Source organism: Drosophila tropicalis, unplaced genomic scaffold, assembly GCF_018151085.1.
Source record: "Drosophila tropicalis isolate 14030-0801.00 unplaced genomic scaffold, ASM1815108v1 contig_3, whole genome shotgun sequence".
Taxonomy (NCBI): domain Eukaryota; kingdom Metazoa; phylum Arthropoda; class Insecta; order Diptera; family Drosophilidae; genus Drosophila; species Drosophila tropicalis.
In genome coordinates, this window is record NW_027172753.1 from 590624 (window position 1) to 617337 (window position 26714).

General features: G+C 37.1%; 4 protein-coding genes across 6 annotated transcripts; 1 reads left to right on the forward strand and 3 right to left on the reverse strand.

Annotated features, from left to right (window-relative positions):
* Positions 1-754: 754 nt before the first annotated feature.
* Positions 755-1201, reverse strand: Hyls1 (Hyls1 centriolar and ciliogenesis associated). The gene is made up of 2 exons (XM_068284088.1): positions 973-1201; positions 755-915 (listed from the first exon to the last, which is right to left on the reverse strand). The coding sequence occupies exons 1-2, from the start codon at positions 1199-1201 to the stop codon at positions 755-757; spliced, it is 390 nt and encodes a 129-aa protein (XP_068140189.1).
* Positions 1176-11938, reverse strand: chif (chiffon). 3 transcript variants are annotated; one of them, XM_068284006.1, is made up of 3 exons: positions 11126-11938; positions 2931-7980; positions 1176-1419 (listed from the first exon to the last, which is right to left on the reverse strand). In XM_068284006.1, exons 2-3 carry the CDS (start codon positions 7959-7961, stop codon positions 1312-1314), a joined length of 5139 nt encoding a protein of 1712 aa, XP_068140107.1. In that variant the 5' UTR covers positions 7962-7980; positions 11126-11938; the 3' UTR covers positions 1176-1311. The 3 variants fall into 3 exon arrangements, with proteins under 3 accessions (XP_068140107.1, XP_068140108.1, XP_068140109.1); XM_068284007.1 differs by lacking the exon at positions 11126-11938 and adding an exon at positions 8103-8348; XM_068284008.1 differs by lacking the exon at positions 1176-1419 and having other exon boundaries at positions 2075-7980; positions 11126-11937.
* Positions 11939-11968: 30 nt separating this feature from the next.
* LOC137572271 (uncharacterized) lies at positions 11969-13402 on the forward strand. Its single transcript, XM_068284015.1, has 2 exons — positions 11969-12140; positions 12234-13402. Exons 1-2 carry the CDS (start codon positions 11972-11974, stop codon positions 12587-12589), a joined length of 525 nt encoding a protein of 174 aa, XP_068140116.1. The 5' UTR covers positions 11969-11971; the 3' UTR covers positions 12590-13402.
* An 800-nt stretch (positions 13403-14202) lies between these two features.
* CaBP1 (Protein disulfide-isomerase A6 homolog CaBP1) lies at positions 14203-16470 on the reverse strand. Its single transcript, XM_068283990.1, has 3 exons — positions 16245-16470; positions 15956-16176; positions 14203-15527 (listed from the first exon to the last, which is right to left on the reverse strand). The coding sequence occupies exons 1-3, from the start codon at positions 16255-16257 to the stop codon at positions 14457-14459; spliced, it is 1305 nt and encodes a 434-aa protein (XP_068140091.1). The 5' UTR covers positions 16258-16470; the 3' UTR covers positions 14203-14456.
* Positions 16471-26714: the final 10244 nt, after the last annotated feature.

A 26714-nucleotide genomic window follows, 5' to 3' on the forward strand; every position in this document is an offset into this window, starting at 1 on the left:
AGAGAAAAAAGAAACATTCAATGACGGAGAGCCGAATCAGTCTAGAAAAGAGAAGAAAGAAAAGTCTAATGATGTGAAATCAAAGAGATCTTGCAGTTTGACTTCTTGCTGGAAAGGAGAGAAGTCGAACAAAGAAAAACCCCAGGCACCGCCTAAACCATTAAAAACCGAAATGACATACGATAAGAGTGAAGAAATTGAATGCCCGTGCCCTAAGCCCAGGACATACGATAAAAATGAAGAAATGGAATGCCCATGCCCTAAGCCCAGACAAGTTAAAGAAGTCAAGGTCCTTTTCGATAGCAGTTCTCGATTCCGCGATTGTTCCAGTGAGGAAGAAGCCATCTGCTATAATCCCCTAACTCGCCAAATACCAGAACACGAAAGACACAATTATGTGATATGTGACAAGCTTGAATCGCCACCAACTTACACTTACTGCAAACCTCCAACAAGATCAGTGAAGACCTACGAAACGACGAGTTCGAGTACTTCATGTGATTGTGATTCCTCGGCAGACTCCTCCGATGAAAATGATGACGAATCACAAAATGCAAATCATTTCTATACCATATTCAGACCTCAAAATTCTAATAATACGCATTGTTATTGCAATTCACAAAGAAGATAAAATGAAATAATTCATTTAAATGGAAATCTCAAATATAATGTATTCTATAAATATTTCAATAAATGAAATCGATTTGAAATTCTTTGTAAAGGGAATGGAATGTTCTTTAAGGACTTCCTCGGATCACTTGGGATCCATTAGCTTATGGCGTTTGTTCCGGCGTAAGTCTGCATGTTGAGTAGCTCCTGGTATCTGTTCACGGAAGTGAGCCCATTCTTTTTGATAGTACTGATACAGGGCCACAGGATCGCTTTGAGGATGCTTCGACTTCGGACCACGGCGAGCTGCAAAGCAAAAAGAAACATTAATCTGAATTCATTATTATATAGAACATAGTTTACCCATAGCAGAACGGCAACTGCGACTACGTGGACGGGATTTGCCCTTGCCTTGAGATTTCGAACGACGACGATTGTTTGGTGGACTGGCCACAGTGGATTCGCCACTAGAGGGACACACGAGTGGAGCACGAGTCTTGCTGCGACTACGGCGAGCGTTTGGAGCACTTGCCGATTTGACTGGAGCATCCATGAAAAGTTTCTCACAAAATTCCCGTGTTAAATCGGCCATCTTGGATCCGCCAGCGCTTAAGCGAGCCCCCTCCTTATCATCCGATGCCGGCGGCTCGTTCTCCTTGTCTTTAGTTTTGTCCTTGTCATCAGCTTGTCCTCCATCTCCACCTAATTTGGCACGCGAGCTGACTGTGCCCCGTTTATGCAGGCTACCGAAATAGTCCTCCTTTGTGTTCGCCGCCATGCGTTCTTCATGCTTGATGAGCTTACGTAGGTCTAGAAATTTCGGAATGGGAGGTGGTGGTAAGGTAAAGATCAACAAAAGGAAAAACGAACAAACAAAAATAATATGCACAATTGATTGGGAGTTGTGAAAGGAATATTTTGTGCTAGGACCTAGAAAAAAGTGAACTTCTCTTTTGCGATTTTGTGTGAGAATTTGTTAAACAAAGAAAATGCTGATGAATGACTTGAAAAATTATTCATTTAGATGAAACTATAAGCTATCGATATACTAACAAAAGTTTTAGGAATAGCTTTGGCTAAATTCGCGTCTGTTTAAAATATAAAATCCTAGGAAATGTGTTTACTTTAAAACTCATTAAAAGGTGAATATAAAACAATAAAAATATATTCAGAATATGTATATAGATTTTTCAGAAACTTTTTATCTTTAACCTATTTTACTATATCTTGGCTAAGTTTAGTATCTAGTTCAAATTGATAAAAAATTTAACTAAATACTGAACAGTGGGACTAAAATAAGATCATTTCAAGTCTGTCTTTATATAAATCTAAAATGTTCATAACTTTAAGAATAAATTCAGTATGAAATAGTTAAACAATTTAGTTAGTTACTTGAAAAAGTCCGTTATCACATTCTAAATATAACTTTTTGCTGAAAACCTTGCGGAAAGATCACTTGAAGAGATCAACATTTTCACAGAATGTATTTTATAAACTAAACTAAGAAATTATTTTTGTCCTACACAATTATTATATATAAAATGATTTTAATGGAAAATGCCGCGTGACCCGAGTGTTTTTATGAGGATTTTTAATTTTGCTCTCCCTTTTATCGAAATTTGCAATATAGAAAAATAAATGCCATCAAAACAAAACTTTATAATTTATATTTATAATTGAATATTTAATTTACTCTTTTTTTGTTTTCTTTTTTTTTAAATATTTTTACAATTGCTTTTTTTTTCTTTCTTTTTTTAATCTTTTACAATAGTAGTTTGTTTTTGTTGTTGTTTTTGAGCTTCGACTTCTTGATGGGAGGAGAAGGGGAGATTAAATGAAAATTAATAGAATTAGTCAATGAAAAACTAAAGAAACTTTCCTACTTATGGACTAAAATTGGATTGATTGAATTAGTTGTTTTTGTTTTTATCTTTTTGGAATTGTCTGAAGGATGAATACCAAAGAAAAAAATTTTACTTGGTTTTCATCTTTGTTTTTTTCTTGTGTTAGAGATGGAAATTGATGCTAAACTAAGATATAAACTAAGGCTTATGTACGTATTATATTTCTTGATTTTTCTGTTGTTAAATTTAAGCTAAACACAAATGTGTCCATTGGTGTGGAGGGAAGGGTGAAGATCCTAAAGTCTATATCATTTTTTTTACATTCCACATATGTATGTATGTATGTACATATAAATGAGATGATGATGATGATGGTGACTTGGTGGATGAAGATAATGTTGATAATGATGAAGGTGCTTAGCGGCGATAACGAAAGCGTCGAAAGGGCGCTCTAAGACGACGGCAGGTGACACGAACCTCCTTCTTGAGAAACTGGGAGATGGCCAAAGATTTGACAGCGGCGGTTGCCGCCTCAGCGGCACAACTGCTGGCCGCCTTTCCATTGTTGGGTGGTGCATACTTGGAGATATCAAATTTACGCTTCGGCGGCGACGTGGTCTGCTGTTGCTGATGTGGGCAATCCGCTTGATGATTACTTAAATCGAGATCAGTATCCAGGCCATCCGAAGAAACGGTGAATATATCGGAATTATCACCCAATTTTTCGCTAGGTGAAATGCAACTACCCAAACTGCCATTGAGTCGCTGTTGTTGTTGCGGCTGCTGTGGTTGCGGATGATGGTGGGTTGAACTTGGTGTGGAGGTCAGACGTTGGCCATTGTGCAGGGTGAGCAATAGTTTCTTGCCCGAATCGGGTTTTGTGGGTGTTGTGGCGGTATTGGCATTTGTCGGAGTTGTTGTGGTCGACGATGAATTTAATTTCGATCGCTTTTGTGGTGGTTCCTCGTCGACATTTAGCATTTTCTGTTGCTCTTTGGGTGGAGGGGTTACTAAATCTCTGGAAGGCTCTTCAAAGGCATCTTCGTAGACATCTTCCTCCTCCTCCTCCTCTTCTTCGACATCAGCATCAGTAGCTTCAATCTCAGCTTCTTCATCTGCCTCCTCCTCGTCGTCGTCATCGTCTTCATCCTCATCATCATCTGCATCATCGTCATCTCCGGCATCTGGCAAACTTTCCGCCTCAATTGGTTCTACATCAGTAGCAGGTGGAGTCATTACAACAGCATCTCCCGTAGATCTTTCGACTTCAACTTCTTCGGCATTAGTGGTTTCTGTAGTCTGGGAGGGCGGCGCTTCCAGCGGCTCTTGCTTGACCACAACTGCTGTACTTATTTCATTGAGACCCATTTCTTTAAAGCAAATACGTTGATCGCTGGCTGCCAGATGACGTGACCCTCCTCCGCCGTGTCTTCTTCTTTGGGCTTTTGGCCAACCCGTGCGATTCGATTTTAGACTTTTACGTTTACGATAATAACTACTGTATAGACTAAATGTGGAGCTTAGCCGACGACTGCCGCCACCCATTGGAACTGCGGATGAGGAGTCTGGATCATCATCTCCACTGCCGGCGCTGCCGCCTTGGAGTAAATCACACAAATCAAATTCGCTGGTAAAATTACAATCCGTTGGCGGTGGCGTCACTACCTCCTCCTGCCTGGACTCTTGACTTTCCACTTCATCCTCATTGCCATTGTCGTTGAAGTCGTATTCTTTGCCCACCAATTCCAGATATTTATCAATTTGCCAAGCCATCAGATGAGGACTACGATATTGCATAGATGCATCTAATGCCTTCATGGCACATGGTTCCATTTCATATTCGAGTAAACCCTTTTTGCTTGGCAATTTTCGTATACCCATACCATAGGACAAATGATTCGTTGACTGCGATGATCTAGCAGCAGCAGCAGCAGCCGACGATCTCGGAGGACGTCGTCTTGCTGAATTAGTGGTGGCAACGGAGGCGGAACTAAACTGTAGACGTCGGGAATAACAATTATTATTTGGCCTCTGTTGCCTGGCAAGTGGTGGAGCTGTTGCTGGTGCTGGCGGGGAATGATCATATTTGTTTTGTCCACGTCTCATACGTTTGACCGTCTCACTAATTTCGGTTGCAAAACGCAACTCTTCAATGGGTGTGGCTGCCTGAGAGCGAGTAGTACGCGGACTGGAGGCCACAACGACATCAACTATATCGGGTTCCTTTTTAATGGACCCCGATCCCCGTGGAGGAGGAGTCTTCATTTTAATTGGAGGCGGTGGAGGATCTTCCGCTTCTGAATTTGTTTTACTATTCTGAGAATCCTGCCGTTGGCGTATAATACAACTGACCAGAGCCAAAGTGGAGGCATGTTCTCTTGGAGATTTACGTGGCGGCAGTTCGGTTAAACGTGCCAATTGCTTATTACGGCAAGTATTGACACTCTTTTGACTATTACTGCAACTGGAACTGGATGAGCTGCGTACTCGATTCACTCGACTGATGGCCCCCAGGGGTCCCAGTGAGCCAAATTCACGTTCCAAGAGCTCCGGAGTGCTGGCCTTGCTATCACATTGCTGTTGTTGTTGCTGTTGCTGCAGTTGCTCCTGCTGATATCTTTGCAGTAAATGCAACTTCTTGTGCTTGTACAGAGATGAGGAGGATGAGGTGGAAGTGATGGTCGCATTGATGGTGGAGGCGGTTGGCAGTTCATCTAAATGTTCCCTTTTCACTATTGTCTCGACATCATCTTTTTTCAATTTGAGCGTTTGCTTTCTTTGATCTCTTATATCCTCATGTTGCTTGTCCAGAACTTCTTCCTCGGGTTCAGCTTCGGCTTCTGGAGGACAAAGACGACATTTATGTTTGCCTAATTGTGTTGTTTTCATCATGGGTATGGGTCCCATTTCGTAGGGCAATTTACGATATCGTGTGGATCCGTAATACGTATAATATTCCTCTTCTCCCCTATCCTGACGATTAAAGACTCTATGCCACAGCTCACCCGTGGGCAAGGATTCGAAAGTATAACGCATTTTGGTAAGTCTCTCGCTTTTGGAACAATCAAATATTTGATCTTGATTGATTGTATTGTTGGGATTCAATGATGATTTGTTAGCTAAACTATTACGATTTATGGTTAAACGAGATTGACGCCGGGCAGCAGCTTTGCTTTGTTTAGTTTGTCGTCCTCGGCGACGGCGATTGGCTACATAATCCTCGTCACTGCCCGATGAGGGACAACAACTAGACTCCTCATCCTCCTGCTCTTCCACTTCGTCATCCTCCTCCTCGTCAAGAGCGGGTTCTTCCTCATTGTCCCCAATATCAGCCGCTGCCGCAGCCGCCGTCGCCTGCTTTTCTTCTTCAGCCTTTCGCTTCTTATTTACTTCCCTTCTGTTCTTAGTCTTAGTCGGAGTTTGTATACTACTATTATTATCCCCCATCCTATCCTCCAGTTTGGTTTTTCTAGTGTTCGTTTGACGCAATTGCAATTGATTGCTAGTGGTGGCTGCAGTCACTATGGCAGTGGCCATACGACTACTTTTCCTAGTGGCCACCACCAGCAAATCTTCTTGCTGTTGTTGTTGTTCTTGCTTTAGTTCCGATTCTGGCTGGATGGGGGTTTTTGGAAAGCGCTGGTGTTGCTGTGGCTGATTACCCAATTTTCTTCTTCTAGCTACTAATTGGGCCCGTCCTCCCGCTGACGATGCAGTTGCTGTTGGTATTACTGCTCCTGCTCCGGCTCCACCACTTGCGATATCAGCCTCGCTTGTGCTGGTGGTATCTAAACTCGCCGATGATATGCTATGTCTACCTCGTATATCTGATGTAGTCTGACGATCTATATCCGTGGCCAGTTCACTAGAACTTTTTCTTCTGGTGGTGGCCGATGCTACTGCTGCTGCTGCAGTTGTCCGGGGGAACATGAAATTCTCCGCCTCACCATTCAGCCGTTGCAACTCGGATTGGCGAACCTTTTGGAATTTCACTATTAGGGATGGTGAATCTACATTTTGATTATTAGCCGTTCGTCCCCGTCTCAAGGGTGTTGTATTGCTGCAATCATCTCTGGGTATCGTTTCTACCACTTTGTATAGAGATGAAGGAGGCAACATGGCTCGTATGGGTGGCGATAGGCCTGAGTTTTGTACTACTACTTTAGAGCGTCGACTGGGCGTGGTTGTGGCTGTGGCGGCTACTGCCGCTGCTGTTCCTCCTCCATTGAGGCTGCTGGCCACCAAGGCAGGTGAGTTGTTTTGTTTGGTTGCTGGCGGTGAGGCAAACTTTTCCGAGGAATGTTTACCCTTTGTTATCCTTTTTGATTTCTCTCTCAATGCTGGCGAGGATTTGCTGCCACTGCTGCTATTTAGTTGCTCTTCCATTTCATTTAAATCGTTTAATTCTAATAAAAATTCCTTAACATTCGCCGAGGTTTGTATAAGACTATCCAAGGCAAGGAAGTTCTCTGGATTCTTGGCAAACAATTCGTGATCCTTGCTCTGTAAATGTAAGCTCAATGTATCGTATTCCAATTTACAAATCTCACAGACTCCACACTGTTTATCGCTCGATTCCTTTTCCTTTATAATATTCTCCTCCTGTGGCTTCTTTTTTATAATTTCTGCACCAGCACCGGCAGCTTTGTTATTTTGTTGTTGTTGTTGCTGATCTTCTGTAGACTTGCGTGTGGTCATGCCGCTTTGAAGTGATTTCGATCTACTGCGTTTCTCCTGTAAACGAAAGGCTCCGTCTTCACTATCTAATTGCAATTTGGGCCAATCTTCGGGTTGTTTTATCAAATGATAATATGGCCTATAGTTTCGTTTAATTGATTCAATTTTAACAAATTGCCCCTTTAGATGTATTGATCCAGCGGCTGCTGTTCCTGATCCCGATCCTCCAGCTGCTCCTGCTCCCTCTAAATAGGCTTTTAACTCAGTTTGTATGCGTTTAAAGAAACGCTGGGCATAATCTGTTTGCCAAACAATATATGAACGTGTTACCGGTGAACCAGATGAAGCTATACCGACTCCTCCTGTTCCTGCTGCTGATCCTCCTCCGACCGATGTTTGCCTTCTAACGCGACTTAAAATAGCATCAGCCCGTGATTGACGAGTCTTTCGTACCTCATCTTGTTGTAGTTGTTGTTGATGAAGAGGCGATTGATTTGGCGTCAAGGGAGTGTGTGGTTGTGGGGTCTGACCCTGTTGTTGTTGTTGTGCCTGCTGGAGTTGCGGCTTATCAGTTATAAAGTGGGTTATATTATCACTTAAGAAAAATTCCAATTGTCCCCCCAGAGATTTGATATCCTGTTCTACACGTTTCGCTAACTGATGATCACAAATATCCAAGTAGAATTTAAAATGACAAAGTGGACGTTTGCTTTTGATGACTTTTACTTTGGGACGCAGATCAGTTGTTGTTGGAGTAGTTGTTGTTGCTGCTGTTGTTGCTGTTGCTGGTTTGCTGCTAGCGCTGGGCTTGTCCGACTGTCGCGGTTGCATACCTTCAATAGCAAATTAGCTACAAGGTAAATACCACAACACGATAGTTAAAAGGAAAAAAAGAGGGAGAGAAAAAGGGAAATTTGTATTTATTTATTTTTCTGTGGAAAACTTATTTTATAAATATATTTCAATTTATACCGCAATTTTGGTTCTTCGGAAAAAAAAATGTTCTATATCCTTTTTACATGTGTGTATGCCAGTGTGTATGTTATTAGGTTATGCAATTCCAATTTGGCCTTTGTATATTTTGGCTTTTACAATTTTGCAGCATTCTGTATGTATCACAAGTATTAAGTTTGAGTTAAGTTTTGTTTTATATCAAAACTAACAAAATTTATTGGGTTTGAGGTTGCAGCTGCTGCAGGCAGCGAATTGCAACCCAAGCGGGCGGCAGCTGCACGAAACGTTGCCGTACTGCTCATGAGCTAGAGATGAGCAATAACAGTGACAAGTCACAGGTCACATTGTAACAAAATTGGGTTTACCTGAACCGAATATAATTCATATAGTTTAGTTATATAGATAATAATTATTACTTGACAGTAGTTTAGTAGTATTAAATAATGTCAAAGAAAACTCAACTCTAACATCTATTATTCTAAGTTTTTTTTTTACGATATGCACCTTGATTAATTATCATTTTTCGAATTTAAAAATATCGCCTTATTACTCATCCTTAATAAAGTGTGTTGCCAGATAGTTAAAACCGTATTATCAACTGTTTTTTCCGCCCCATTCCCTTACAAAACCAGTTTTATTTATACACTTTTGTTGTTAATTTTTAAACAGAAAAAAAAAACACATGTAATGCATATGCATAGAGACATTTTAAAACATTTACCAATGTACATACAAAGGTTAAATGTAGCAAGGTCTTTTAGTTCCCAAATTGTTATCGATTACCACATCTACATACAAGTACCGACATAGATAAAGAAGACGTTTTTAGTAGTTTCAAGATAGAACATAGCATGAAAGAAATAGAAAAAAAATGTTTTTCCTACAACAGTTCCACCCTCTACAAACACTGCTTGCCCACCCGACCGACTCACACCTAAGGGCAACGGTTTTTAGCACGAAACCAGCACATTTTGTTGGATTTCTTTATTTGCTCTTTCGTTTGTTGTCGTCGTCGTCGTTGCCGTCGTCATCGTCTTTATTGCCTCCGTCTGTTCTTTATGTGGTCGCCGCCGACGATTCGGACTGACTCCGCACGTACAAAATGCATTTACAGTACGGCTGTGTGCAGTTGCTATGCAATAATTTAGAATCTTATTCATGCAATCAAAAAACCAAAATATCGAATAAGAAAAAACTGCATAAAACAATGCGAATTACATAGACAAAGCAAAGAAGGCGATGACATTTTATTCGACAAGGTGGCAACTTTGTAGAGGAAAAAAATAACAAAAACAAAAAACTTGAGTAATAAGGTCGTCGTCGTTGTTGTCGTTTTATCTGAACTGAATAAAATTTAGCAACAGTTCTTTTTTACATTTATTTATTTTCAAAGCCGTGTTGGCAGTTACACAAAGAAATAAGACAAAAAGAAGAGCAAACAGAAAAAATCTGGAATTCACAGCAGCAAACAGCAACAACAACAAAAAATAAACGAAAGAAAAGAAGAAAAAGAGCACATAAAGCAATACAGAAAAAACAACACTACAAATTGAACGGCAAAAAAACAATCACACATACACACGCGCGTAATGTTGGAGAGAAAGAGTGGCAGCAGTAGAAAGATAGGAGAGAAGGGGAGCAATGTATATATGTAGAAATTTATGTAAAGTCACAGAGGCTATGGCAACATTTCCACATACATATATGTATATATATGCACATACTAACAATATAATATTGTTTGTATGTTTGAACGTTTTGTACGTGGAGGCCGAAAGACACACACACACATGCTCACACACGCAGACTCACACACAGATACAAGCCACCACTGAAGCCCAGGGCAACAACAACTAAATACGAAACATTCGTTGCTTTTGCTCTAAAACCGCCTGCAATCGTTTGGTCGGTCGTTCGCCGCCTGTACATAGCACACACATATACAGTAATGTTCAAAAATATATGTACAGCACGTTATTTAACATAGAGAAAAGATTGTCACGCATAGATACGCATACACGTCTGTCTATTTATCAACAATTTAATGATGTATCAATGTACAGAAATGTCATAATCTGGTCAATGTTCCCATTTTACCAGCACTTTTAATGATAAAATTCAGTCAGTGAATTGTGACTTAGTTATTCAGCAAGTTTGGTAATATAGGAATTTTTAATTGACATGTTTTTACATAGTCACAGCTGTTTTTCGTTATACAATAGGGTGCATGCAACATAAATTTTAGTTTTAGTTGGCATTTGATAAATATTTTTATCAAGAGTTGTTTCTAGTACTGTAATAAAAAACAATTTACATATGTGTCAAGAAGTACTTCAGCTTTCAATTTTCAGTGTTGACAAGTGAAAAAATCGGCTGTAGTAAGGTTTAGTGTATATTGTTAACACAAAAACTTGGCAGTAAATCACCGGAGTCGTTTTCCCCTTTCGTTTGATATCAATTTTATATACCTTAAGGCATACCGAACGGTTAGATATTTTTAAATGTAGGGAACTTTCCTCCTGTATATAGAATTGTGTTTGCCACTGTACGCATATGTGTGTGTGTGTTATACTCCGCGAGCCGCATGTATCTTTGCCTACCTTGGTCTCTTCTTTCTTCTGCTTCTTCACTTCACTTTGCTGTGCGCTTCTCACTCCACCAACCCCCCGCCGCACAAACATACTTTTTGGGCTCTTTTGCCTGTTTTTCTGCTGGCTCTGCGCGCTGTTTCTGTTTCTCCTCTGTCCGGTGGCCTGTGTGTGCGAGGTTTATTCACAATTTCCGAGTAATACTCGTTTTTTTTTCTGTATTTTTCCCCCATGTTTTTTTTTTCGTTTCAATGCAGTGTACAAATACAAAAAAAGATGGTGACGAATCGCACGAAACCGAAACTAAACATTATTTTCGATGCATAATATAGCAACTAACTTAAAACCATACTCTCTCTCACACACACATACAATCACACACTGGCACATACAAACAATGGCGGGAATTTTGAATATTCCTTTCGATTATGGTGGGGGGGGGGGCGGTCTTACCTTTTAGAAATTCACGTAGTTGCTCGGCTGATATATTTCTATAGCCCAATTCATTTAAATGTTGGAGTATGGCCCGTGCATCTAAAGGCAAATGTGACATTTTCTAATTTTTCCACATTTACTCGTCGTTTGCGATTGTTTTATTTTCTTTCACCCTCCTTTGTTTACACACACACATACAGCAACAACAAAAGTTGTGTTGTTTTTTTTTTTCTCCTGCAAATTCTCTTTTACTTTAGGTTTTCTTGGCGCTTTTGTTGTTGGCCCTGTTATTTCTTCTTCACTTCACTTTGTGCTCGTGTTTCTTCCGATTGCTTTTTGATTTCTTATTCGTTGTGGTGCCGACACAACTGAAAAATTTTCACTTTACTTTTCCTATTATGTAGTTTGTTTTATGTTGGTTTTTTATGTTATTTGTTTCCCAAGTTTTTAATTAGTTTACTTTTTAAATTGAATTAGTTGTAACGCTCTCACGAAATATTTCTTAACTTTATGTAGGTAGGCAGAGAGGGAAAAACGATGAGAGAGCCAACAGTGATAGAGAGGAGGAAACGAGGAGAGTGAGCGTCTTTTTTTTTTTTTGTTGCCTTTTCATTCGTCGTTGTATACGCCTTTGTTATTTTTGTGCAATTTCTCTAATTTCTATGTATCTGGCATTGCATTTGTCGTTGTGCATGCTTATTCTATTTATTTAATTTCTGTTTAAAATTGCTTTCACATATTTTTTCAATGATTTTATAACGAATTTACATCCAATTGTAATTGAAAATGCTTACGACTGCGGCACACACACGCTCGACCGAATTAACTTTTCGATAACATTTGAGCCAATTCGATAGGCTAGTGATGGGCAATTGCATCTTTTTCATTTCCACTTTGTTCTCGTTCTGCGCCTGCGTCTGTGCTTGTCGCATAAATAAAAGAAAGAAAAAGAGTTTTAAAATTTGTATTTCATTTTTTAACAACGGGCTAAAAATGTCGAATAAAGCATATCTGGTGTGTTTCCTGGTGATAGGTAAGAAATTGCAATCAAAACAAAATAAAGATACTTTTGTATCTATTTCTTTTAATATAAATCTTGCATTTTTTCGTTTTTTTTTTGTTGCAGCTTCCACTTGTCTGATTTCGACAGCTCATGGATCGCGCAGCTCACGTCGCGGTTATCAGCGCAATCCACCAACAACAGAGCCGCCCACCACTCCACCGCCCCCGCAGACGCCCAAGGAGTTTTTGGATAGTAAAGCTGGTATATCCACGTTTGGCATCATATTAATTATCTTTACGATAATTGTCCTCTGCTTGATATTCTATTATGGCATCATTTGCTATCCTCTGCTCTGTCGGGATGAGAAAAAGTATCGATTCATGGATGTATCCTCGACTATGACGGCGGCCACCTCGCGATCCATACAATCCATAGAGAATTATCCTGTCGACCAGAAGCATCATCATCAACTTGCCTGATTTCAGGTCTTCTGAAACGAAAAAAGACTTAACTAAACAGACAACAAAACAAAAAACAATTCGAAAAATGCAAACATAATTAGTGTAACTAGTGTTTAACCACGGTGGAAAATGCATTCTTTAACAATCATTGTACATTAGAATCATTTTTCCTTGAACAAGCGCAACAAGTTGGCTTCCACCTCCCCCCTCTCGCTCACTCTCCCTCATATCGGGCCCTTCGGTTTTAATGGTTTTCTTTGTCCTTTTTTTTTGCTGCAGGTAGAAAATGTTTGCTGCTGCCAACACCACCAACATTATCATCATCATCGTGAAGACAAAGCCAAAATGTATGGCAATTGAGTCACGTTTCTTTTGAAACCTTTATATACAGTGTATATGTCCATATGTATGTATGTATCTGTGTTTCTGGTGTGTGTGTGATTTAAAATTTGAACCTTAATTTGCATTTAAAAAACAATTTCGGTTTTTCGCCCCATTTTTGCTCACAGGTTGTACTTAAATTACTTTTGAAACCAAGTACTTATGTTTATAATTAGTACTATTTTTAGTTTTTTTATAATTAATTAATTATTTAAGTGCCGATCTGCCGCCACTAATGATAAAAGAATTTATAAAGTTTTGCATTTAGAGTACATATTATACAAAATTTATGTATTTAAAAGAAAGCAACAAAACAAATGTGTCAAACGAACGTTTTTAGACGTTCTTCTAGTTTAAGATACTTTTTTATACAAATTTTTGAACTTTTTTAATGCAAATTTATACAACAAAAAAATTTAATAAAGCAAAAGTTTTGTTTCTTTTACCGTAGCTTATAGATTTTTTAAAATAAAAACATCGTAATGGTTCTAAAAAGAACAGAATTCTGGAGCTCCGGTTGGTCAGCATAATATCTATGTATATATAAATTATAAAAATTATTATTCTAAAATGATCTGAAATGATTGTAAATCAAAGTCACTAAGTTTTTCATCGTGTTTTTTTAGTTCTTAAAGATTCAGTTTCAACACAAAATTGTTAAAATTGACTTGAAATATTCCAATTTTTTTTTTTTTTTTTTTTTTGAATAATAGTAATTTAAAGTAGGAGTAAACTTTGATTTTAATATCTTCAAGAGCATTCAATTAATTGTTCTACTTCGAAAGATAGATACTTCGATATTAAATATTAATGGTCATAATTCAGAGCAACAACAAATTTCGCCTTCCTATAATCTTCGTTCTAAGTTTAAAAGGAATAACAAATCCCTTATACGTATAAAAATATAAGCTGAATATACAAACTCACCATTCTTATAGTAAAGTTTCCGCATTCGCTAAAAAAATTGAAACTACACATCTGAAATATAAATATCTTATAAAACATATTTGTTTAAGCTGAGTGAAAGACTTCGTATCTATGTGCTGAGTCATGGATAATAGCTTGAATTGATGATTCATCATTTTGTTTATTTACTGAAGTCTTTTGGATTTAACGAGAATCGTTTAGTCCCATAGTATTCTGTTTCTAAATAGTATTTTCCTTATCCAATGAATGAAATAACGATTGAATGACCAATTTGGCTCGCAAAATGTTTCACGCTTCCAAGTTACATTTAAAATTAGTTATAGTTGTTAATTTTTTTGTTACACAGTTTATGTTAATTTATTTCCATTTCTTGTACACAATTCTCATGTTCGCTGGTTTCTCGTTTGTTACATACATCTAAATTGAGGTTGATTAGAAAAAAAGCTAAATGTGTTTTAGATACTCTGGCTGACTTATGATATATTAGATATATGTATAAAAATGTTTAAGTTTCTCATTTGTGTGTGTTTTTAGTTGGAAAGTTGAGCAGTCTTGATTAAAGGATTCTGTTAAGTTTTTACAGTTCATCCTTGCCGTTATCATCTAGATCGATGTCGCTCAAATCGATATCTTCCTCGGCGGGCAATTCACCATCCTTGCCATCCCAGGGATCGACACTGACAATGGCGGGCTTCTTTGCTCCACGTACTGGGGCTGTATGACCACGTCCAAAGGAGATGTCGCGTAGGAACTCATTGATGCCATCCTTGGAGAAGGAGCCCTTGAGGACAGAGAATTTCATTTTCTTAAAGTTAACCACAGCCATGGCAGGATAACCGAATCCTCCCACTTCCAGTGACTCCTCCAAAGCAAGCTGTTGAGCACCCTCGGTCCATCCCCAGCCCCATTGTTTCTGCTTATATTTCTCGCCCAGAGTACGCAAAGTGTCTAGGAATTTGTTGCGGCACTTGGCATCACAGTCGAGGATATGCGGCAATACAGAAACTACACACAATGGTTTGCCCTCGCAGGCTGTATCGAATGTGGATTCATTAATGATCTCGATTAGCTCTGGGGCTGGCACATTGGCTACGTGCTTATCACTGGCCCAGGAAATAATATCAGAGGCAGTGCGACCACCATCGTATTCTTGAGCATCGCTGGCACGTTTTGAGTTGGCGGCAAAGAATTTAATTGTTGGATATCCACGTACATTATACTCGGCCGCCTTGCTTTGATGGACTGTGGCATCGAGAGCACCTAGCTTAACCTTGCCCTTCAGCTCCTTGGCAGCCTTAGCCCATTCGGGAGCCAAATTCTTGCAGTGTCCGCACCATGGGGCAAAGAATTCGACGAGCCAAATGTCGTCTGAGTTCAATACCAGTTTGTCAAAGTTATCGTCAGTCAGCTCAATGACATCATCATCACTGGATGAGCTACCACCATTGCTGCTGCCTCCGCCAAAAGCTGCTTCCACCTTCTTTTTCACCTCAGCTAGAGCAGCATCGGCAATAGCTTTAGCTGTGCGTTGGCCATTGAAATCCGTGGGCGATCGTTTATTGGCTCCGAATATTTTGATTGTGGGAAAGCCACGTACATTGAATTGGCCACCAAGCGAATTATGTTCATCTGCATTAACTGAGCCCACCTAGAAATGAAAAAAACCAAACAAAAATATTAATCGAATGCAAAGGGAAAAATGTTGTTTCTTGTTTTTAAAGAGATTCATAGGCATTCAATTAGTTTACCTAAAATTAATACCTATCAAAGGAAATTACGGAAATGTTTAATAAGTAACTTCATTAACTCTATAACAAAACAGAAGTTCAATTGAAAATTCACAAGATTGAAAACAAATACCCTTTTTTTACGAGAGGAAGTTATACAATAGTATTGAAGATAAGGCAAATGGATGAATTTGACTATAGAAATCGGATGAAAACTGTATCTGCAATCGAGCCTGTTATCAGCCCTGAATTTGATATTACAGATAATGATTTAAAATTAATTAATAATGTAGAAATAAGAAATTAAAGAAGAAACTACTAAGATTGCCCTTTCCAATTTAAAACTCACCTTGACAACGCCTTTCAATGCCTTGGCCAGTTTGATATATTCAGGAACCAAGCTCTGGCAATGACCACACCAGGGTGCATAGAACTCCACAATCCATACAGAATCATCGTTGGTCACTAGTTTATCAAAATTAGAGGGCGTCAATTCCACAACGCCATCGGAAGGGGAATAAAAGGCGGCTTGAGCAGCACCCGCAATAAATGCCAATAACAAAAGGCTTGCTGCTTGTGACAAAGTAGTTTCTATGTTAATAATTGCTTTATAATGGTCAATTTCATTTAAATCTTACAGAACTGCTTCATTGTTGTTGCTAAACGAGAATTTTCGCCGGTATGAACGCTGGCTTACGTGGCCTCTTCCACTTATGTATCTATATTTGGGTTTACTTTAAGATTTAACTGTAAATGTATGCCGAATGGTTTATCACTTGTGTTTCATAAATAAATGCGGATCGAGAGACGTGTAGCTTATAAATTTATATGCGGCAGGGTACACGTCACAAGAAGAATTAGTGGTGGCTCGTGAATAATCGATGGCATTTTTAATATATCGATTGTTTCATCCCTTTTAACGAGTGCAGCCATCATCTCTAGTCAAAATTTCAGCGGTGGAATTGGCACAGTGAGAGAAATCGGTATTGAGTGCTCACTTTTTAAAGCAAATTAGACAAAGTAGAAGTAAATTCTTGTACTAACTGAAATTGGGTTCTCAAATTTAACCTCGGAATATATTTGCGTTAAACAACACTGAAATTTACCAATGCTATGTTAGAAAAATTTCCGCACCCTTAGGACTTTTATTTTCTCCCTTAGCACTGTTACTCTCACCCTTAGGACTATTACTCGCGCCCTTCGCACTGTTACACTCTCAATTTTTTGTGTGTTAAATTAATATTAATAGTTTAAATTTTTCCAAGCACTAATCAATTTAGCATTATAAATTAATGAAAGTAGACACTATGTTCTATTAAAATTAACAAATGAGTTTTTATCCAATTTTAGGACAATTTCAGTTTTGGTTAGTTTCTGCTTGCCCCTTTAAGTATGCTTTGTTTATTTATCTCCAACAAATGTAACTTATTCAACGAGTCCTGCCTTGGACTCTTATTTAATTTACTTGGAATATTGGTTTATATAAAGACTGTTGCTTCTTGTTCCAACTCGAATGCTTTCCCCGCATCTGCTCCCCTCCACAACCATTGACTGTTGCGTGTGTGTGGTGGAGCATTTGAGATAAAATATGTGGTCAATTTTACTTAATAGCGACTTAGTAGTAGTGTTGCCAAGATTTATGTGACGTTAATATTGGCCATAGTCGAAGAAATTATTTTTTGCTCCTTGTGATTTCTCGTTTTTGGGGGTTCTTTGTTTCGACCTATGGAAAGATAAGTGGGTGGCGGGGGGTTAAAACGAAATGAGCTTTGTTTCGGTGTTATTTTTATGATTATTGAATTTTAATGCATATCGAATGGAATATTGTATATAAAGATTCAATGACACAAAAAGTCACAACCCTTTTAGCATAAAAAAAAACGAAAGAAAATCGAATGAAACAAACATTTGCCCAACGGAGCGATATTTTTATTGATACAGCAAGAAGATTGAAGGGGGTATGTCATGGCCCCATATTAACCCCTTGCCAATGGTTATTCAGTTATGTCAAAACACCTTTTCGCCACGGATATGCGCCTGTCACTTGCCAGGCAGACTGAGGCACTGACTGAGGATACGCATACAATAACCAATGGTAGGTAGTGTTCCGGGGGGTGTTCCATATTTTTATCGTCAAATACCATTTTGCAACGTGTCATATTTACTTTACGGATTTTGGCCCATTATTCACTTGACAACAGGCAGCAGTTGCTTTTTCTTCTATATTTTTTTGCGAGTTCTTCAGTTGGAGTGCCTTTTGCGGCTTAGTTTAAAGTTGATTTCCCTTCTTTCCATCTCGTTACCATCGAGGTTTTTTTTTTTGTCCTTCTTCATTGCTGTTTGCCTTATCTATTTTTCTTTCTATATCATTGAACTGTTTTTTATGGGATTTCGTGGATGAGTGTAGGGTTTGCCACTGTCTATGGGGTTGTCCGTCTGGGGGGATTTGGTGTGAGTGTCGAAAAGTGTTTCGATTTCTGGTTGATTTGCAGACATTGACATTGACTTCTTATCCATATGTGTGTGTGAATGAGGGGGGAGGGAAAGGCATGTACATATGTTGATGGTTGCTCATTGATGACTATGATGATGATATGTGTGGGTGATTATTGTCAAATTTTATGGGGATTTTCATGTGTGACTGCATTTTACCATTCCATATGAGGGTATCAATTCATGTATGTATGCAAAAGATAAGAATATCATAAAAATGGTTCGGGTCTAAGACGTTTGAAATGGTAAGCAAAATTTTCGATTCTTTTTTGAATATGTTAGAAATTTTAAGCCTATTTTGATTAGGTATATTTCCGATTGTAGATTCTGACACCAGTCTCGAAAATGTGTTCTTGATGATTTTTGATGGCATTTGGAACTTACAAACATTAAGAATTATTAGGTTAAATCTGTTTCAAACTGAGGTTAATCAAAAATTATTATTATACGTATAGGATATAGTTTGTAAACTATCAACCTAACTATATTTTACAAGCACTGGCAACTAAGGCATTCGGCTTAGACGAAAACTACATCCATACACTAGCCTTGGATTCGAACCCGGGTCCTTGTTGTTCAGTTGCCAAAATGACTGGATCACTTATTGTTAGACAACTCTTCTACCGAGGACTGCTATTCAAAAATTATTTACATCTTTGAGACAAATTTTAAAATTCTTATAGAACTAGGAGGTCGGAGGAAATCGATTTTTATTTGTACATATGTAGATAAGTATGATATATGGGTGACTTTCGATATAAATACGATGCAAATGGTTCATAACTTTGCTTAGTGGTCAGATCCGGCTGATTTCGAGATATACAACCCCTGCAGTATTTACAAGCCAACATCCAAAATTTCAACTCTGTTGCTCTTAGGGTCTAGGAGGAGTTCGGGTCTATCCACACGGACGGACGGACGGACATATGGACGGACGGGCGGATATGGCTATTAAAACTCGTCGCGTCACGCTAATCAAGCGCCACCTCATATTCACCGTGGTTGTGAAATATTTTCCAAACCATTTGGAATAATTGACTCAATTTTTTTTACAATATAATTCAGTAAATTCTTTTCTAAACAAGACAGTTTTGAATATTGTAAGTGATGAGATTAATTTATTATTTTACTTTTCTTTAATGAAGTATGAAAAAAGAGTATTGAAAATTTGTTCATCAGGTTAGCGCCATCCAAGATACGTCTTATGTCTCTTGTTAAGACCGATTTTGAATTATATATATTATATTATATTGCTTTCCGGACTCGTGCACCTTCCTAGCCAACCATCCCCAGACATTCTCTATAATATTTAGGTCCGGCGAGTATGGGGGCCATCAAAGTCCTTCTACAAGTCAAAACAACGTTGGGATACTCGCTTCATGGAAATTAATATTATTTGTTTATAATATAATAAATAATGACTTTACATGATTATCATCTTTCATGCACCAAATCTATAGAGATAACTAACTACCAATTTGTAGATATAATTGAATTTTTTTTTAAGTTTATGCCCTGTTAGGAAGATTTGATTAAAAGTCGCTCAGATTAAGGATCATGAGATCTCAATAGAGCACGATTCCACAAATATTTAATTTGTTATAGTCGCAGAAATTAACAATCAATTCATCTTGGGCACAACTTAAAAAACTTAACGAAATTCTGGAAAAAATATGTTTGGTTTTCTAGTTTATTAATATTATTATATATTTGCCTAACTTATAGTAACTATGTACAGTCTGTCAAGAAACACTATACACAGTGGAAAAAGCTCAATTTGTTGACTTTATAAAGAGTTTTTGTTTAATTTAACTAATTTTTTTCAATGGTTAACTGTTTAATAGGTATTTTTAAATCAAATTATAAAAAAAAGGAACAAAATTAACAAGGGTGAAACTTAAAAAACAACAAAAACTTAGATACTGTCAAGAAACTCTTTACACATTCTGTTCTCTTCATCTGTAGCTACTTTTGAATTCCTACATTATGGACCGAGTTGCTCCAGACTCAAAGATTTTAAAATATATTCTTAGTCTATTTTTCATTTCTGTGTATCTGTGATTGGGATGGAATTCGAATCGGACGAAACAAGCTCTCGAGAAAGGCAAAAAATTTTGTTTCTATTTTGTACAAATAATGAACTGCAGAGACTTCCAAGTGCTCGGCAATCTTTATGCTCATCTAGGAGGAACATCTCACACAGCTTCAGTCCATATATCCAGAAAACTATGCCAACTAAAATAAACCTTAAAACAGGACGTGATCAAACATAATCAAAGACAAAGGTACTCCCTCTCTTCGACTGCTGGGCCCCATAACGAAAAGCCTATTCTCTGGTTTGAGGGGGGTTGGAAAGGCGGAAAACTATCATGTGAAGGGACACACACACTGAACTGAAGAACAAAAACCTTATAATTTTCTTATGAAAATGAAATAAAGTGCAAATAAAGTGAATTTTATGCAAAATATGTTTAATAAACAAAATCAAGAGGATACGCTGGAACAGCAACAATGGCAACAAGAAACCAGCCGAAAAAGGACATTCAACGTTCAATGTGTGGAAGGAAGATTTTTAATTGCCCTTACAAACAAGAAGGAGGAGTTGGGTGTGTGTGTGGTTGTAAGGGGGATGGGAGACGGTATGTGTAAGATGCCAACAAAGATAATAAGATTGTAAACTATGAAAAGGCCGAGGAGAGGACGAGACAGAGAGGGAGAGGGAGAGAAAGAGAGTTATCCTTAGCAAAGCATTTCATGTGTGTCTCTCATTCTTTGAGTCCGTGTCCAGGGCATCCTGTACGTCCTTCTACTGCCTTTTTAATGTCATTTCAGCTACTTTACAACCAGAATTCATTTGGGGGAAGGCATTTTCAAGTAGTATTACGAGGGGAAGGGGCAAATTCGTGGGTGTAAAGTGTCTGAGACAATTTCAGAAAATGCCAACTCATTACAATTTGGCTTGGGCAACTTTCTTGGGCAACAATCTGCTTCACCCAACCAACTTCCTTGCCATGTAATTAATGACATACATACATCTATAAAGACAGAGATATATCTATGTATATATATACATACATCCATATACTTGTATTTGATACCTTTGCCTTATCTGCAACTTTGACTTTGACTTTGGAGCTGTTTTTGTTTTTCACAATGTTTTTTCTTGCTGACGTTAACTCGAAAATAATTTGATATTTTCAATTAAAGTTTTCAATGGCTTTACAAAAAATGGCCAAGCAAAGAAGGGAAAGAGACTACGAAAAGACTTGAATGGGTCGTGGGGGAGGTCGGATAATAATTGCATTGTAATTGACTTTTGATAGTGTTTGGTTTGGTTGGCCTACCAAAAGATGGGACACGGAGTGAAAACAAGATGGCAATGTGGGGATATTGGACATTGACGATTGTAGGAATCATTACAAAGAATCAGATAGTTATTCAAGTCTTGTTTTTAAAATAGGTTCTTAATATATGTTAAAATGGATTTGTAGGCTACTTTATTCATTCACAAAGCGCATTTCCCAGACGTCAATTTTTGTGTAATTTGAAAAATGAGCTAATAAAACATTTATTAACCACATTATGAAGATAAGAATTTAATGAAATAGAATCATTTATTTTGTAAATTTTACTAGAAAGACGTCATATCAACATTATTGTGAAACAAATAAAACATCGAAAATTAGTAACAATAAAAATTCTAAAAGTTGTAAGTGAATGGAACAGATTCTTTTCCGTTTCTGGAAAGTTGCGAATTGTGTCAAAGCCATTAAATTAAATTAAAGTAACAGTTAGCAAGTATTTCTATTTGTTCAATTTGAATTAAACTAAGGTGGTACGAATTTTCAAAACTTTCTAGTTCCCAAACACGAATTCGAGGTACTTACATATAAGCTGTCAAACAAATTATACTAAAATACAGATATATCATATATGTATGTATACAGACCTGTTCTTGTTTCCAAATTGTTTTGAAACGATAATCGGATTCATTTTAAAATCATTCTAAAATCAGAAAATTTAATTAAAACACTTTTTAGCTGATGTATTAAATAGAATACGAGTTAAGCGGACAAATTCATTTGGAAAAAACAGCAAAAGAATTTGTCCATTTCCATTTGCGAATCGCGTTTTTGAAAACGGGAACATTTCTGATTGTCTTACTTTCTTATTATGTAAATAAAATATATTTTGTTTTTGTCCTGTTTTAAGTATCTTTAATAAGGTTAAATGATGTAGATTTTTTTCCAACTTAAACAACATTTATCAATATTTTCCATCAATATATGTATGTATATGTATTTCTATCTAAAGTTAGATTCTTAGATTCCTTAGATTCGTATACTTAAGATAAATTTTTAAAGGAAATGAATTCTCGGGATTATTTCGGACATTTCTTTAAAGACTTTATATTTTACTTCCAACTACACATTCTAAAAGTGAATAACAATTACGATCCCTGATTTAACAATCTAAATCATTATTTTTGTTTCATTTTAGGGTTTTAATGTGAAATTTGAAAAAAGTTATTGAAGAATTTCGAGAGTTTGCCAAAAAATGGGTTTCCAGTAACTTAATTCAAGCATCAACGATATATCCTCATTATCCTGGCCCAGTCAATTAGGCAACTGTACAACGAGGATTCGGTTTCGAGTCCCAGACTACTTTATTGATGAAAAGTTTGGATTGATGTTTTGGCACTAATCATAACTGTTTGGAATGATAAAGAAGATAAACCTTTGGTTGTGCCTAAGTTCACTTACCCTTTTAGAGCGAAATCTTTTAGAATTTTGAATTCCTACTCGAATAAGTTTTCTTTTTTTGTTATATTTCTTAGCAGCTATAATAGAATTTCAAATCTTGATCCTATATTGGGCACTTAAAGGCTTAAACTCTAAGTATTATCACTTTAGTTTTGTTTCCTTCTGTGCCTTACAATCATCTGACTAACTTCTAACTTTAAACTTTACCTGAACTTAAGACCGACATGTTAAGAGTCCTTTGACTAGTCTATCGCTTTAGAAATGGATTCCAATTAAATTGAAGAGAATCTCCTAAAGAAGATACATAATTAATTTCATAATTACGCAGTCTGTCAATGGTATTCCAAAAGGAGGGCAAAGATATTTTCTTTAGAAGTATTTTTTTTCATGATTTTCCAATTGAGTTTCGATTCCTTTTGAATTTTTGGCCGTTGCCCCGCGCTGCTGTTAATTAATTTTTCTTCTTTTTCATTATATATTTATTTTTTTTTGTCTTCTGATATGCTGGATATTCAATAGCATTTTGCCAACTTTGTGCTCCTGCATTTCCCTGGACAGTTTTAATTTACACCCAAACCAGAAAGAAACCACCCGCACCACCCTCACCTCCCGCACCACCATCTACCTCAACCCCGGCCTGAAGCTAAAAATAATGTTGCAGCAAAACAAAAACAGCGAGTAAAGGAAAAACTTGATTATTTTATAAAAATATTTTGTTACGTTAAAGAAAATTTTCACAATTTTTTCCTCTTTCTGGTTTCCTGTCTTTTCCTTCTCTTTCTCTTGTGGGTTCTTTTTTTTTCTGCTTCTCTCGATGATATTAAATGAAAATAAAAAAAAACACACACACACACAAAAATTATAGCGACAAAAAATTGCACAATTCTCTTTTTGTTGTTGTTGTTGCTGTTCTTTATTTACCTGAAGTGGGCGTGGCTGGGTTGTAATTGTATGGCATTTCATTTTGTTTCGTTTTTTGTTTCACTTTCTGCATATTTTTTAAGCGCAAAATCAGCTTAGGGGCTCTCATTATCCTCCACCAGAAGAGAAGCATCCCAACCCAACCTCCCACCCAACGACCCACTTCCCATTCTCATTTCACGTTCATTCATTTAATTTTTAATTAATTTTTCCATCGCCCGCAAAATCGAAACAAAAAGAAAACAAATTAATATAAGAACGAAGATATAAATATAGAAAAAAATGTGAAAAACACGAGCATGGAGTGGGCAGGAGCAACGTAGTGGGGGGCTGAGCGGTGGCGAGGGGTAAAGTCAAAGGCTGCATGCTGCCATCGACACTCACTAGCTTTTGGCTATTTTGCCCTTCATCCTCCCACACTCCATCCACCTCTCCTCACCCCTTTCAATTTTAATGAGCAGCCAAAAAGAAGTTGCCAAAAACAAAAAAAATAATCAACAAAAAGGACGAAAATTATGACCTTATGAATACTCTTTCCATGGAATCGGAAAAGTTTTGATCAAAGAACCAAAGAGTTGATGGAATGATTATCCCATTTAAACTAACTAACTAAACTAAGAACTAAACATGGATTCTAAAAAATTTATAACTAAAGGGTCAGTAATTTTTCATCTCTTAATCTCTAAAGTTGTCATCTCTTTTCAGATTTATTTTTATCCTTCGTTTTGTACGATTCCCAGAAAATATAAGAGAAAGAGTATCAAAGAAAAGGACTATGGAAAAAAGCAAGAAATCTTAAGAAACCAGCAAAGTCAAAGTGTTGCAGGGCAAAAACATATAGAAAGGGTATTGTGAGGCTCGACTGACTATTTAATTAATTTGAGGCTGGCCTTTTGCTTGCAACTTGTAAAATAAAATAATAAAATAATCAAAAGTAAAAGAGAAAAAAAGAAACATAAAGCAGGAAGAGAGAAACGCGTTAATTGATTTTGTTTTATTCTTTTGACTGGCCTAAACTCTTAAGGCAAAACAAAAAAAAGCCAAGAATGAGTGGGAGCCAAGAATAACCCCTTTAGCCCAAGTCTTTGGCAGTTTTTATTTTCTTTGTATGTTGTAGCAACAGAGGAAAATTTCAACTCCTTTTATGCTTAATTAAATATTCATCAAACACACAATGGAAAACTTTTAAATACTCATCAAGTTTGCGGCATGCGTCTTCTTTTGGGAGAGCCAAGGCAAAGGGATGAGTTCCTGTTGTCGGTATATCTTTTGCCTTTCTTAGAGTCCTCCGAGTCAGGCCCATACCTCATTTTACTGGCACCCCTTCTGGCCTTCCCGTGGCCTACCCGTGGCATGTCCGTTTTAATCAATAACAACAAATCACCGTTTACTTTGTGTTTTAAATCCGCTCACATATGGTTTATACGTACATAAGTTTCCCTGTGGTATTCCCCTTTGGGACATTAAAAACTCATTTCCCTGCCAACTATTCGAAGGATAGACCGAAACCCAACCCCCCACTTCAGCCTTTACTTCTTATTGTTATTTTAACATATGCAAAAGTTTTTGCTACTACTATGTTGGTATATATCCTTACTATATATACATATGTATATACATGTGTCTACAGTTCAGTTAGATAAACTTGAAATCATTCTCAAGTGTGTGCGAATGATAAAATGGATGGGAACGGATGGGGTGCATAATGGGGGTGTGGCAAGTGTGTGTGAATCCATTAGAAATCACATAAAACTATGAGCATTTGTTTGCATTACCTTTTTCGACGGGGTCGAACTATAGTTCAGATCCACCCACAAGTTTTCCCTGGTCATACAACGAATCCATAACATCTTCAGTCAAATGGGCGTCAATATTTGCATTTGCCAAGGAATCGAAACGAAGGGAAAACCAAAAATAGCACACAATGAAAACGACCAAAAGGAAAGGGTTTAATTGGCCAATTCATCCATCTTTTTATAACTGATAGATATTAAATTTAACTTAAAATGGAAAATAGAAATAATATGGTTTTTATAATTGAAATTTTTTTAGTGATTTGTAAGAAGAAAATCTAAAGATTTAAGCACACTTTTTATAGTTCTTAAGATTGATTGTTTATCTCATGAATTTTGTATTTTATATTTACATAAAATATCTCATTTAAGGGCTAATCATCTAAACTTTCTTATGAGGCAAGAAAAAATTAAGTCATTTATAAAAATTACATTTTTAAATTGGCACAAAAGTCAAAAACTTCAAAAAATATACTGAAATTTCAAGATTTCTTAGCTCTCGTTTTGTTAATTTCGGTTTTAGAAGGAAAATTAACACATTGTAAGGTAGGACTATCTCTCCGCTATCCCATCTAAAATTGAAAAAAAATCAAAATGGTATTTGCATATCAAGAACTAGAGCTATTGAGTGCTGATTTGAGATAAACTCCATGCAACATAGAAAAAGTACGATATTGCCTTTAAACTTGCCGATGAGTTGGATGAGAGGAGAACTTCTATCTAATGTCCACCAGGACATTAAGCCCTTAGGATAGTTAGTAGGATAGACGTTGCCCATAGAAGGTGTCTTATCTAAGTGAACGAATCGATTGATTGATAGTAACTCATAGAAGTTCTCTCACACGAAGGACTTGGAAAATTATTTTAACTAAAAGTACCTTAATGAGTTTATTATCATCTTGAAAATAAATCGAATACGATACAAAATATGATTCTGAAATGAATCGCAATTAAGTAGAAGTCAAAACTGATTTGTTAAAATTGGTTTTAAGCAACTGATCAAGATAAGATGTGGTGATTTATGATCAAATAATGAACTTATTTTTACCTATTTAATTAGAAAGTTGACGAGTCTCACCTGTTTTCGAAATGCTATCGATAACAATTTTAACCCACTTATTATAGCTTACTTTTACCC